At 36.4% G+C, this 15,564-nt stretch overlaps 1 protein-coding gene across 4 annotated transcripts in view; it reads right to left on the bottom strand.

Annotated features, from left to right (window-relative positions):
* Positions 1-15,564, bottom strand: part of LOC126475985 (protein abrupt-like) — a 270,298-nt gene that overhangs the window by 106,725 nt on the left and 148,009 nt on the right. For 3 of the 4 annotated variants that reach the window (XM_050103507.1, XM_050103510.1, XM_050103509.1), the window contains exon 7: positions 619-749. The exons of the other annotated variant lie outside the window; for it this stretch is intronic. In XM_050103507.1, coding sequence (XP_049959464.1) covers positions 619-749 — 131 coding nt within the window. The remainder of the gene's footprint in view (positions 1-618; positions 750-15,564) is intronic. 4 annotated transcript variants of the gene reach the window in all.

Below are 15,564 nucleotides of genomic sequence, written 5' to 3' on the forward strand. Positions count from 1 at the left end.
CACACTATTCATTGCTTTTAATTGATCTTACAAGTCTTTTGCTGTGTCTTGTGAGAATTAAAATGTCATCTTCAGATGTCAAAGTTTTTATTTCTCCTCTCTGAGCTGCTCAGTGTACAGGTCGAATAACATAAGGGCAGATTATAATGCTGTCTCATTTCCTTCTCAACTTCTGTATTAAAATAATCCTCTTCATTTCTTGTAACTGCAGTATGGACTCTGTGCAAGTTGTAGGTAACCTCTCTTTTCCTGTATTTTATCTCTGCTACCTTCAGAAATTCAAGGAATGTATTTCATTCCTAAGTATCAAAAGCTTTCTCTGAATCTACAGGTGCTATAAATGCAGATCTGCCTTTCTTTGAGCTATCTTCTAAGAGAAGTTTCAGGTTCAGTATTATCTCACATGTTTCAGTATTTCTCTGGAACCTAATCTGATCTTCCCCAAAGTCAACTTCTACCAGTCTTTCCATTCATCTGTAAATAGTTTATGACATCTATCATGTGAGTAACTGGTACTCGACATATTATTATTATTATTTATAAAGTGAAGCTGTTATACACCTCACCTCAACTTTAACAGAAAGCATAACATATAAAAACTATTTTTATAAGACTTACCATCTCCTTTGAGTCTTGTTCATCGCCAACAAAATTAGGAGGAGTTCCAAAGTATCGGGCAGAGTGGTCCCTGGACCAGGAAGACATGGCATGCCGCAGCAGTGTTGGTGGACACCAGCCCACACGGTTTCCTGGCAAGCAAGTCCAGCTGAAACACTCGGCATGCTAGCAGTGCCTGGGTTCAAGAGTAAAGGTAAAGTGGAGTAGGTGGGTTAAATGAAAAAGAAGAATAAAACTTGTGGAATCACCTCTGGGCAGGAACAGATTTCTTATTTTTTGACTATTGTTGGTGCTATAATCTAACTAGAAAGATAATCAGATGGATTCACTTTTCTAAGTTAATGTGAAATTACTCATCACTGCTTTGAGTGCTGTAACATTAACTGCAAAAACTACTGTGTGCCAAAACTGAAATGGTTTACAAACAACCACAACAAGGCCTGTATTATTTAAAAACGAGTGTGTGTACAGTTTCTAACATTTTATCATCACAATCTTTTTAAAATTTACAGCTTCCCAATAATGGTTCTATTCATTTCCAGTATGTTCAATGGTATTAAATGCTACAAGACTTCATCACTTAGGGGTGGAAAAAAACTTTGGACGTACTGTTATGCAAACTGAATATAATCATATTTTGGATTTGAATGAAAAAACATACACCATCAATGATATGGATGTCCCTCCTTGAAAGTCAGTTCAGTATCTACACACTGAGAATGTATTAACATACTGTTAGGACATTAACTAAATTTGAAAAGTGACAGTCAATTTGTCTATCCCTATGCAACAAACAGCCAAGTTATACAAGCAAAAGTATAAGTTGCAGGTTACTCCCATTGCTCATTAGTGCTTAATTCTGCCCAAATTTTGCAATTACAGGTGATCAAAGATGTTTGTACTTTGCTGTATTACATCAGGCATTCTGGGCCCTGTAGGACCTTTTTTTTATTTCTTTGCTTTATTTCCCTTACTCTCAAGCAAACAGTACACATGGGTACAAGTTTATACTGTTATAACTTTTACGTAACAGGAACACACTTTCCCTGAGCCAATCGCCTCAAGAGCAAGAGAAATAATGGTTGACATCTGATAATGGGTGCAAAGGGTCTGCATGAATTTTAATTGGATACAACCCAAATATTTGTAATTAACAATACTTTTTGTGTAATCATTATTGACTGCTTCTTTTTCATTCTTATAATATTGCAAATTTATCCACTGAAGGAAATAATATACAAGAAAGTCTACAGAAAGTTGCACAAAGGATGAATCCCTCAGGCATAACATCAATACTAAAAATAGCTACCATCTAGAAGTTTGATGATCTAACATGGAATTTCACATTATGTTGCTCAGACACAACTTAAATATCTACTGAAGGGGTAAATTAACTGCAGCACACTCCAGAGAACAAAAAAATTAGGAATTGAAAGCAATTATATTTTACTCTCAATTTACTGTCATCCAGAAGCTACAGATGCCCCAACGTGAAGTAACATAAGATAAATATATTTACAAAAAGTGAAGAAAGATCAGAACAGAGATACACAAAACATGTAGCTTTTTAAACAGATGTATGTCATCTAAAATGACTTGGCATAGTCCATATTAATTCAGGCAGGCTAGAAAAAAAATCTTACCTTCAGAGTCTCGGATGTTATTGAATTTCGCATAAGGATTAAGTAAGAAACATGTATTTTTTTGCTTTCTCCAAAAAAATTTCTGCTCCAACATAGAGCACTCCAAAAGCGCATACCATTTTGAAGATGCGAATTTTGCAAACAAAATTTTTTATTATATCTGGAGAAATCTATATATTTTATTGGGTTTTTTTACTTGAAAGATAACTGCTTTATAATTACAAAGAAATCCTCCATTTGGACTTATCTGTCAAAGTTCTTTTATTATAGCATTCTGAATTTTTTTTTTACAATTTATGGAAATTTTTTTTCCAACAATGCCAATCCTTAAATTTTTGATTTTTTTTTCCTGTTGATTAGTATCATACAGCACTAAATTCCGTGAAAAGGAGAGCTTCCACTTTTAGGTTGAACAGGTTTTATCACCATCATTTAACAGTTCCAGTTTCCTGAGTACTATAATGAGCTTCTTCCACTTCGTCCTGTCCAAACACACCTGTTCACAGAGGACATCATCCAGTGTCTATCCTCTGGGCACTAGATTGACCTTAATCAAGTTTATCCATCGGGTTCGAGGTCTTCCTTGAGGTCTCTCCCCATCCACCTGCCTTTCCAAATTTATTTTGCCTGTTCTGGTTGGCTCCATTCTCATCACATGCCTGTACCATCGAAGTCTAGATGTGCCAATTCGATCTAATAGGGATGTCTTTATTCCGGCTTCTTTCCTCACCACTTCATTCCTTAACTTGTCCATCTTGGTCTTCTGGACAGTGGACCTAAGAAATTTCATCTCTGATGCTTGCAGCCTTAGTGATCCTCTTTTTGTGAGGGTGCGTCTTTCAATATCATAGGTCAATATTGATATGAAATAGCTATTGAACATCATCAGTTTGGCTGGTTTTGGATTCAAGTCATCCCATAAAAGTTATCTTACTTGTTGGTAGAATTCAGATCCTTTTTGCACTCTGTTGGTGATTTCATTTCTGACCAAATTATCACTAGAGATTACACATCCAATGTAAGAAAAACTGTCCACACAGTCTAGCTGGTGGTCTCCTAGTTTTACACTTGCTGGTTGTCCATCTCTGTTGACTGCCATCACCACTGTCTTGGTCTTGCTGATGTTGAGGTTATATTTCTGGAACTGAGATTTCCATTTATCAAGTCTGATCTGTACTTCCTCTTCAGTTTCACCCCATATCACGATGTCATCAGCAAAGGCAAATGCCTTCAGTTCACCTGGCTTCTCCTTGACGTTCTTCATTATAGTATCCGTAACAGTGATGAATAGTAGTGGCGACAGGCACATTCTTTTTCCTCAGGCATTCCCAGATCTTATCTCTTATAACACTATCACAGGCTTTTTCTATATCCAAGAATACAATGATCAGGTTTTTGCCTTTCTCCCAATACTTTTCCATTAACATGCAGGTGTTAAAAATTAGATCTATTGTTGATCTGTTACTTCTGAAGCTATATTGTTCCCCCTCCAGCTAAGGTTCTATGATAGTTCTCCGTCTCTTTTCTATGATCTTCTCAAGTATTTTCAGCCCATAAGACAATAGGGTTATTCCTCTATAGTTGGTGGGTTTCCGCCTGCTACCTTTCTTAAACGGGGGAATTATTACACTCTTACTCCAATCTGCAAGTATTTTGTTATCTGCCCATATGGCATTGAGTACTCGATGCAGCCATTGTATGCCTTGGATACCTGCTGCCTTTATCATGTCTGCCTTCACTTCATCTGCACCTGAAGATTTTCCTTTAGGCACAGATTTTAAGGCTGATTCTGTTCCTACCCAGGTGATGGGGAGTTTCCTCATTATAAGTGTGGATTTCCAGTTCAATATTTGGTTCTTCAACTGATCTATTTAATAGGTGGTCAAAATGGTTTTTCAGGACTTCTCTCATGTCACTTTCTGTCCAAACCAGACTTCCATTTTCATCTTCAAGTGCTTTTATGGTATTCATTGGTTTCCTTTTACCTCTGATAACCCTATACAACAGTTTCTTATTGCCTCTACTGTCCTACTCCAATTTCTGAATGAATATCTTCAGTGCCTTGGTCTTTTCTTCTGCAACTGTTCTTTTAAGTTCCAGTTTCTTGATTCAGTACATTTGTTCGAGGTTTCTGATCTTTGCCTATCCATTTTATTTTTCTCCCTATCCCTCTCTTTCCTGAAGAGATTTCTTTTTCTGATTACTGCTATCACACTTTCATTTCACTAAGGTGTTTCCTTCTATCTTGTCATAATACTTGTCTTTTCGCAAACTTCAGTGGCTTCCTTTACAAAGTGTACCTTAGTCTGGTCCATTCTGCCTCTCCATTTTTCCTTTCACCTTTTGGTAACATGGATTTTATCTGGTTCTGATATTCGGATCTCTTCTCTGTTTTCTGGAGTTCCCACACTTTGATTTTTGGGATCTTCTTGTTCTGTACTTTTGGTACATGGAAGTTTCTCAGGTCCACAACTAATAGATGGTCATCGCTGTCAAGTCTCTCACTAGGGACTTCTCTGACATCAGTTACCATTCTACTCCTCTCTTCATCTCTGATGACATAATCAATTACAGTCTTTTGTAATCCATCTCAACTGTATCGTGTTATCTTATGGCTCTGTCTCTTCTCAAACCAACTATTTTTCCTCACCAACCCATTCTCATACAGAAGTCAAGTAGATGCTCCTCTTGTATATTTATTCTACCATATCCATGGGGTCCCATTACATTCTCATATCCTGTTCTATCTGTCCCAATCTATGCATTTCGGTCTCCTATAATGATCACTCTCTCTTTACTAATGACTTTTTCCAAACCTACAATAAACTGGTTCTTATCCAGTTTGAGGTGCATACACCAATACTAAAGTTAGTTTTTCTCTCCCTAAATGTACAGTCATCTTTATTAGTCTCCCACTAATGTACTGAATGTCCCAGATCTTTATTCATGATGAAACTGACACCATTCTTCATCTCTTTGTTATTTCCATGCCAATACAGTGTGTACTGTTTCCTTAATTTCTTCATGCCTTTCCCTTTCCATTTTGTTTCTCTCATCCCCAGTATCATTAATTTTCTCCTTTCCATAATGTCCACTAGTTCTTCACATTTTCCTATACAGGTTGTAGAAACAACTGAAATTTTTGCCATACGTAAAACCTGTTTTGTTACCACATTATCACATAAAAGGCCCAAAAATGTCAAAACTTAGCCTTATTTAACATAATTTTAGTTTTGAAAGATGAGTAAGAGACTCACTTTTCAGGCATTTTAAATGGTTCCAAAATGTATGTGAAAGGCCCAAAAACTTAAAGGTTTCAATTTATACAACTTCCGTGCACACTGTTTTTTTACTAATATCAGTCAGTCAATAAACTAAAAATGTATTCCACGGTTTCAGTATCTTCCTTTGATATAAAGTGATGTCTCCCTGTTGCAACAATAGGAACTGGAGCACTTACAAACTTAAAAACATTGCGAACAGGAAGTGAGCACTGATAGCGTTGTTGCTGTCCTTCAGCAGGAAACCTATATCCAGCAGCTAGTCCATGGGGGGTAGTGGTAGTGTAAAGTTCCCTACAATTTCGTTTAACTCATAACTGGTGTCTATGATCTCTGCAATCCACCAGTCACAGTCATACACACACACACACACACACACACACACACACACACACACACACCACAAACATTCCCCTCTCAGGCTGTGAATCTGAATATTATCCTGCTGTTTCTGAGGTGTTGGCCGAATGAATGAAATTTTTTCTTTCTTGCTCTTTAAAGTGCATACAATACGAATTCGCCCATCACTTTGAGTCCAAAAATATGTCTTCTGAATTCCTTTCACAGGAGTAGTTTGTTTGGACCATTCTTCTTTTTTCTGCTCACAGAATTCTTCGATTTCCTCTTTGGACAAAAGAATAAGGGCTGTGGATGTGTAAGATTTCACAACTCTCATAAAAACCTCAGCATTCTGAATCACAGCTGTATTTGATCTGGAAAGACTGTTTTGTAGTGAGGTGCTTCAGCAGGCCTACACCATCACAAGGCCCCTTCCTGTGACCAGTCAGTTGGCACAAGTGACTTACTCAATTCAAACAGCTGGTAACAACTTTTAAAATGACTAGGAGAACCATCAGCAATAATGAAGATCTTTTCTGCCCTTGTTTACAGTTGAAGAATTTTGCGCATTGCTAGTAAAGCATGTGCTGAGTCATGTCCTATGTGATCATTTATAACTGCAACACTTGTGGTCTTGGTCTGAAAATTTGTCACTCCTGTAAAAACTGAAACCTGGTCATTACTCCAATGACACCCTTGTACTTCTTGTGGGAGAATTACAGACAAGTTCTCAGCAAAATCACAGTGAAGCACTAAACATAGTTCTTCAGCCTGTACACACCCTTCCACTTCTGCAACGTGTTGTTGTTGCAATTTCTTCAGATGCTGGTGTGTTATTGCTTTCACGGACCATTTACCAAGTTCATCAATGAAACTGTCAAAGGTAACAGTTTTCTTAATTAGTTTATTTTCCTCCCATGTCACATATGTAATTTCTGCAGAGTTATCTGCTACATATTCCAGGCCAAGTGTCTGTACAGAATGCCCTCCCTTTCCAGGGCAATCACCACATTCTTGAAACAAACAAGTCTCTCGCTTTACGTCACAGATTGATAAAGACTTCATATGCCCAAACAAGGTGTCATATGTCACGTGCTCTAGTAAGTTCTTCAAAGTTACAATACAAAGTTCAAAATTTGTGCAGTACACACATAAAGGTGTGGCCGTGGGACTACCCATTTACGTCGTAGTGCATAAAATTTTGATCTTCCAATATGTGAAGTTGTATAATTGCTCTTATAAATTGCGAAAGTTTTTTTAATACTGCAAGTCATACATCTCTTCACTTTCACAACTTTTTGATCTTCAACTGTTACAGTTATAGTGTATTTTCTGTTGGCACTCTGGTGAGAACAGTCCTGTTTATCTTCCAGATAAAATGACTGCAATATTTGAACTTGAGCTGCTTTTACAGGATGACCATAATAGGGATCTGGTCTTCCAAAGACTCCTTTTACAGACCTCACATTTATTGATTTGTCTACCTTGTACTTTGATATTGATGGAATGTGGTTAAAAATTGTTTTCTTTGAAAATGTCTCTGGAATTATAGTTAAACCTTGCACTTTTTCAATGTAGGATGCACAATATTCAACAGCTGAAATGATTTTTGTGGAGAATTCCTGGCAAGAGGTGCACGAGTGCTTTGGTTCATTTTCTTCTGAAGATGGAATTTCTAATTTGAAGCATGTGGTCAGTTTTGCTGTAGTTTATTCATTCATAGCTTTAGTAATTTCTCTGCGCTTTCTTCATGCATAGAGCTTATGACCCGACTTCACTGACCACGGTTTCTTAACAGGACTAACACCTGCATCATCTGCACCATGGGAAGCTTCACTTTGTCCAGATACTATCATTCCTGTTATTCTGTCAAAACATTTAGAACACAAAAAGTCGTCTCTGGAAAGATCTTCACTTTGAAACAGAGTCTTGAAATGTGAGCACTTATTCCCAACCTGAACAAAGTCTGTTTCTTTCTTTGTCTTCTATATCACCCTTTCATGGATATGCAAATAGTCAGCACACTTCACTCTCCTGTGGCCCCAGTCAGAAGACATTTCAAATAGTCCTTTTCAAAAAACACACTGCAACTGTGTCAACATGCAAATTCCTCACGAAAACACAGAACTCACTGGATGGTCTCAGATTTCTTAGAAGCCTCTTCAGTAAACAAATTAGCACTGAACAACTACAATACAGAAACCTGCAATGAACAACCACGACAATGATACTATCAAGAAACTGCAACTAAGTGTAAGAAATACCTGCAACAATGAAAGTGAAAAGAAATAACTGCAACAAAGAAAGTGATAAGAAATAGCTGCAACAAAGACAGTAGAAATAAACATTGTAACAAATAAATTAGTAAGAAACAACTTCAGTGAAAACATACATTACCCTTGAAAGTTAAAAAAATGATTTTATAAAATAAAACCTGTCCAACTTAAAAGTGGAAGCTCTCCTTTACAGAGAATATAGTACTGCATGGAACTAATCAACAGAAAAAAATCTAGATTTTTCTGGAGTGTTTTTTTTTTTTGAAAAAAAAAAAAAAATCTGTAGATTACAAAAAAAATTCAAAAGGCGACAGTAAAAGATATGTCCAAATGGGGGATACCATTGGAATCATAAAGCAATTATCTTTCAAATAAAAAAAATTGTAAAAAAATATCTAGAACTGTTAGAGAGATACAGCACTTTAAAAAATTTTCTGAAATTCGCATCTTCAAAATGGTGATCACAGAGTCATTTTTTGAGGCCTATGTCACAGGGCAAGAATTTTTTTGGAGAAAGCAAAAAAAATACACGTTTCTTACTTACTCCTGAATTTTAACATATGCTAAATTCAATAACATCCGAGACTATGAAGGTAACCCTGCTGCCTGAAGTGATATGGATTGTGCCACTTATAATGCAACAGATAGAACATACAATATTATTTTTGTATATGTGTGCAACTTTTAATATTGTTATATACAATTTTAATAATACATATCAAAGTCATATATAGTTGGGGACGGATGACAGATTAATTTATAATGCAATAAAGAAGCATAGTAAGGCAACAGAGCGAGACAGTCAAACTTGCATGACAATGTTCACTGCTCTATGAACACACTTATGCAGATATTCCAAATGAGTTTTAGATGTCACATATCCTTCCTGAAGACAGAATAATGTAGGTTTTGATATATGTAATCACCTTTCTGGCATAATATTTTTCTGTCTGTGTATTATTTGTGATTATTGTCTGTCATTTTTTCATTATTTATACTTCCCCTTTCATCTTTGTTTGTCCTTGTCTTCATTACAAGCGTGTGTCTCTCATCATGGGGTCTGAGTAACTTGCCCTTCCTTTTAAACCTTCCCCAACCTCTCCCAGTCTTCTCCATGTGGAAGGAACTATTAGTCAGATAGCGTGTCACTTTTATATATGTCTATCGGCAGTACACTAAGCTCTCACTAATTCAGCCTCTCAGTAACCCTGGCCACATCCAGTCTGTAGCTGATCAAGCAAAAATGACACATACAATAATAAATGTTCATGTGCAATAATGTTGTTAGTTAATTACAATATTAAACAATGCTATACTTGTTTGAAATTCTACCTTTTTTTAATTCAGTACGACAGCTTCTAAGAGGAAATATGCGATGTTAGACCTCAAGCAAAAACTCGAGATTTGAGATAGGTTGAACTGAGGTTCTTCAAAGAAAACTACTGCAGCTGAGTACAATGCTGGATAAGCAACCATTTTTTAAAAAGAAACTTTAATAGATAAAGAGATAATCAAAAGTGAATAGGAAAGTTATGATGAAAGTGATGAAGGAGAGGACATAGGAGGAGAGAATACGAAGATATGTCGCACTTCTGGTACTGAAGCTGTAGATATCTTTCTGGAGTACATTACGCAACAATCAGAAACACGCAGTACTTGTAACGCCATTGTGTGACAAACCATAATGAAGTCGTGTGTCATCATTGTGACAACTAAAAATTTGGGACATTTTTCATAGTGACACTACTGTATATGTACATACTCAAGGACTAAGTTTTCTACTAAAATGAATGTATCTTCAGATTTAATAAAGTATAATTCCTAGGTGTTTACACTAAATCTAAGAAATTCTAATAATCTGACACTTCCACTAATCTAGCACTCACATATGCAAGGAATGCCCGGAGTAGCAAGAGTCTAGTACACAACACATTTTGCCCCTGAATGTAAGTACTGGGCAGGAATTCTGTCTCATAATTTATTAATGTACAGCAGACAAAGAAGTGGGATGTAACACAGTAGCAACAAATGTTTTATATTAAGACATTACATTTTGTCAAGTCAAACAAGCAAGGACACATCACAGTAAAAAAAATTCTTTGAATAATATATCATAAGGCATGCCAAATACTATAGCATATACAAGGGGCGTTTGAAAAGTCCAAGAGATGGCATCATCGGCGCGTATCAAGGTCAGGTTTAGTTACTAGCATCCTTAGAAAGAACGTACCCCAAGTTTCAGCTATATTGGTCAATTTCTTTGTGTTTGGCATTCGTGTGAATCAAGGAAGTTGAGTGATTGACAAAAAATGGATGAAGAAGAATTTCATCTGGCGATTAAACATTACTTTATGAAAGGCAAAACACCTCAGGAGACTAAAGAGAAGCTTGATAAACATTACTGTGACTCTGCACCTTCGATTAGAACAATTTATAGGTAGTTTCAAAATTTTCAGAGTGGCCATATGGGCACAAGTGATCCTGAATGTTCTGGACGCCCTGTGGAGGTTATGACTCCAGAAATCATTGATAAAATCCATGATATGGTGATCGATGACAGAAGAGTTAAGGTGCGTGGGATTGCTAGTGCTGTGGGCATCTCGAATGAACGGGTACATAATATTTTGCATAAACATTTGGACATGAGAAAGCTGTCCGCAAGATGGGTTCACGATTGCTCACACTTGACCAAAAATGGAATTGTGTGAAGTGTTGCAAGGATGGTTTGCAGCTGTTCAGGAAGAATCCGCAGGACTTTAAGCGTCGTTTCGTCAATGTGGATGAAACATGGATACATTACTATACTCCTGAGACCAAACAACAATCTAAACAATGGGTTACCAAGGGAGAATCTGCACCAAAAAAGGAGAAGACCATTCATTCAGCCAGAAAGGTTATGGCAACTGTCTTTTCGGATTCACAAGGGATAATCCTCATCGACTATCTGGAAAAGGGTAAAACTATTACAGGTGCATATTATTCATCGTTATTGGACTGCTTGAAAACCGAGCTGCAAGAAAAACACCCGCAAATGGACCGCAAAAAAGTCCTTTTCCATCACGACAATGCGCCAGCACACACCTCAGCAGTGGTGGTTGCAAAATTAATGGAAATAGGATTCCAACTTGTTTCACATCCCCCTATTCTCCAGACTTGGCTCCCTCGGACTACTGGTTGTTCCCCAGTTTGAAGAAATGGCTGGCGGGACAAAGATTTTATTCAAATAAGGAGGTGATTGCAGCAACTAACAGCTATTTTGCAGACTTGGACAATCCCTATTATTCGGAAGGGATCAACAAATTAGAACAGCGTTGGACAAAATGTATAAGTCTAAAAGGAGACTATGTCAAAAAATAAAAAAGGTTTAATCCAAACACGTAAGTAGTTTTTATTTTTGCATGGACTTTTCAAATACCCCTCGTATGGTGTCAAAAAGAAATAATAGTAATTTTGTTTTCACATTTTTAGTAAGCTGTATCAGAAAATTAATAAAAGCTACACGAAATTCTGAAGTTAAGACATCTCTTTGTAAGTGTACATTTTTCATCTACAAATTCTGAATTTCAGTCTCAGCTTGTGTGTGCATTGTACGTGTACGTGTGTGTGTGTGTGTGTGTGTGTGTGTGTGTGTGTGTAAAAACTAAGATCAATTTATAAAAAGGTAGTAAAGTCACATAGAATTAGTATTTTCTAAATGAAATAAAACATCAACCACATTCAAAGAGAATTCAAAATAAGAAACATTTCTAACAAGCCTCTCATATCTAACTGGTCTTAATTACGTTAGTTTATCCTTCTCTCTTGTTCTAAAATCTTGCTTCTCCTTTCCTTTCTTATCTGCTTTATTTGTCTCCTCCCAGTACCTACAATCTCAGCCCAAATTTTAATAGTCTTCTTGTATTTATTTACTATGTTGAACTTATTACCTGCAGCACAGAACTTTTAAACTGAAATCTGGTTGTTACATATTACGTACCACATCTCATCTGTAATTTGCACATCATTTGCCTCCATCAGAATGTTGGACAGTGAGCGACATTTTCTTCTTCACACACATAGCACATAATTCTTCATCTATTTTCATTTCGTAATTTGCTTCATCATCCTCAAACAGAAACTTTCACTCCTGACAACTTCAATTTAACCTTTTTTTCCCCCCTGTTTCACTTGTACTACTTCTGGATTGGGTAATGTTATGATATTTAAAAGATGGAGCCATTTTAATGAAAGTGAAAAGCAAAGCATTGCCCAGTTTTGAATCTTAAATGTATCTCATCTTGGGGTCTTATGTGCCTTCTCTTTCTTTTTAACATTCACTAACTTACTTTTCTCTCCTCCTAGAAGGAGGAACTAACAGTTCTGAAAGCTATGGTAGTATGTGTGTAGTTCTGTCTGTCCCTACTGGCAGTACTTTATTTGTTTCCTGAAGGTAACACTTGTCCACTATGACACAACCAATAAAAAACACTTCTCAAAGTAAATCAAAACAAACTGTGTGAAAAATTTTACGAAACAGAGGAATTCTATCTCATAACTGCTGTACAATGTTTATATATAACAAAATACAAATTAAAAACAATGGACAGCAGACATAATATGGCTGAAATAAATGAAGGTTTTAGACAATGGTGCCTGTTTCACCAAACACTTTTTAATACACCGATGATGTAAAAAAAGATTGGGTAAAGACAAAAAAACATTTTAAAATTAATAACATCGATGTTAATATAGTGCTTTTTGTTGATGATCATGTAATTAAGAGAATGAAAATAATCTGGAAGACGCTGTTTTTAATTTACGTAAAACAGCCATTAAATGTAAAGACCTTCCAATAAGTAAGGAAACATATCACCACACTATCAGAAAGCTGCAGAGAAAATATGAGACTCAAATAGAAGAAGTCTTACAAAGGAACAATATACAAGAATTTTATAAAACATTCAAAACTAATCTAAGTAGATATGATCCACCAAACCTCACCTTAGAACAAAGAAGGAAAGGTAATATATAGAGGCATGGAAGACAGACAAATATTGGGCAAGTAACTTGAAGAACTCCTGCATTGTCAACCATCATCTGGAACATTCAGCTACTATGAGAAAGAACCAAATGCCAATTCAGAACCATCATCTCTATATGTGGCTAGGAGCATTATCAATACCTTGAAGAATAATAAAGCTCATGGGGAAAACGGGTTCATTGGAAAACTCTTCAAGTATGCAAATGAGAATATGATCATTGAATTGACACATATTTCAAGTAAAATTTGGGATGAAGATCAGCTGGCAGAAGAATGGACGTCAGCACTAATACATCCACATACATAAAAAGGAGGTAAGTCAGGGCCTGAGAATTACAGAGCAATATTGTCAATACCAATGACAGACAAGGTAACCTCAAAAGCATTGCTGAACAGAGTGGAAAAACAGCTACATTCACAAACTGATGAGTATCAAGGAGGCTTTAGAACGGAGATTGGGTGTATAACAAATTTTGAATCTGAAACTTATAATCACATATCAAAAACAGAGGAGCAAAATTTTTCTGTGCACATTCATTGACTTCAATAAAGCTCATGATTCAGTAGATAGACGCACAGCATTCCAAATTTTAGAGGATATGAGTTTGGATGGACAATCCAGTGAACTAATTAAACACACCTTAAGCAACACAACATCCTAGGTAAGTTCAAAGGTAAGTTTTCGGAGGCCTTCAAGTTTAAAACTAGACTCCCCTTTGCTCTTTAACTGTGAACTTGATAAGACAATCACATAATGGCAACGAGATATCAAAGGAATGGGTGGAATATGACTAAGGTGTATGAAAAAAGGAAAACAGGTAGATTGTCTAAGCAGGCATACAGACCTCATCAAGAAGATACAGTACATCACAAACATCATGGCAGCTTGTAGATGGGTGACAATAGGAGGAGGGAAAATTCAGAAGGTGAAGAGTTTTGAATACCTAGAATGGATAGAAACTGGGCTCACAGAAAACGAAAGAATGGGAGCACGAATAAACCAAACACATTTAGCATACAAACTAACTACAAATGTCTATAATATGAAGAATATTTCAGTCAATCGAAATTGAGATATTACCAGATGGTCATCTGCCCTGAGCCTTATACTCAGCAGAAACTCTTAACCTAGTACAAACAGGTGTGCTCAAGAGACTAGAATTGGTGGAACAAAAAATTCTCAGGAAGGTACTGAGACCACAAAGAATAGAAATTGGTAAATTTGGAAGATTAGTGAACCAGGAACTGAAAACCAAGATAGAGGGACTGTTGGACATCATCAAGAAAAGAAGTAGTGTGTTCTTTGGACACACCTTAAGAATGGACCTTGGGCGATGAAACAGCAAAACAGAAGGATCTGGAAGAAATGGGAACACAGGAACCAGATATATACAACAGGATGATTTCAAAGTAAAAAACTTAGGTTTTTACAGGTTTGGAGCACAGAACTAGACCCAGAACAAAATCATCATGGACATAAGAGCATAGAAGGTTGCCAAATATGAGAATGGAAAAATGCTGGGCAAGGAGAAAGACTAGAAGTCATGAAGATGACACAAATTAACTAGATCCTCAGATGGCCAAAACAAGAAGAAGAAGAAGGAGAAACAACCAGGGAATACAATTTGAACATCTTCATGCCAAAGAGAAAATCAACGGCATTTTTCGGGCATCATGCAAGTTAAGTTCAAAATTGTAATATTACATATATGGCAAACAATGAAATAAAAATTCGTTAGAACTCTTCAACCGTTTCTGTGGAACTATAAGCAGAACACAGGGAAGAAAGTCCACAGAGATATTCTATGGAAGTTTTCTAAGGTTATGGTTGTACCTGTACTACTCTGTGGATAGAACAGAAATTAAAAGAGAAAAGAAGCATGTGAAATGAACTTCCTTAGATACATGGCTGGGTATACTTTAATGGATAAAAAGAGAACTGATAACATTCAATATGAACTGAATATGCAGAACAAAACTGAAACAATAACAACATGTAAGATAAGATGGAAAGAACACATAAACCATACATCAGATGCAATAGGCACTAAAAAAAACAATACAACATAAACAAAGAGGCAAAAGGTCTTTAGGTAGAGCAATAAAGAGATGGCTTCAGCAATTTTGAAGGGGATGGAACAAACAAAAAGACACAATCCCTTATTGTGCATGTTGATGATGAGCAACTTCCATCCCTCCACAACAGTTTCACACATTCACAGTCTCTGAGAGTTATTTACGAAATGACTATTGAAGTGAATAATGAATGGGTCAAGTGGCTGCAGTGAAGTCACGAAATAATCTTCATTGACAATAAACAGTAAGCACTCTAGAATTATTCAGTTAATGAATGAGAGGACAAAAAGCTAGTATTCTCCTATGGAAGT

The sequence above is a fragment of the Schistocerca serialis genome, chromosome 1, assembly GCF_023864345.2.
Source record: "Schistocerca serialis cubense isolate TAMUIC-IGC-003099 chromosome 1, iqSchSeri2.2, whole genome shotgun sequence".
In the NCBI taxonomy this organism is placed as follows: domain Eukaryota; kingdom Metazoa; phylum Arthropoda; class Insecta; order Orthoptera; family Acrididae; genus Schistocerca; species Schistocerca serialis.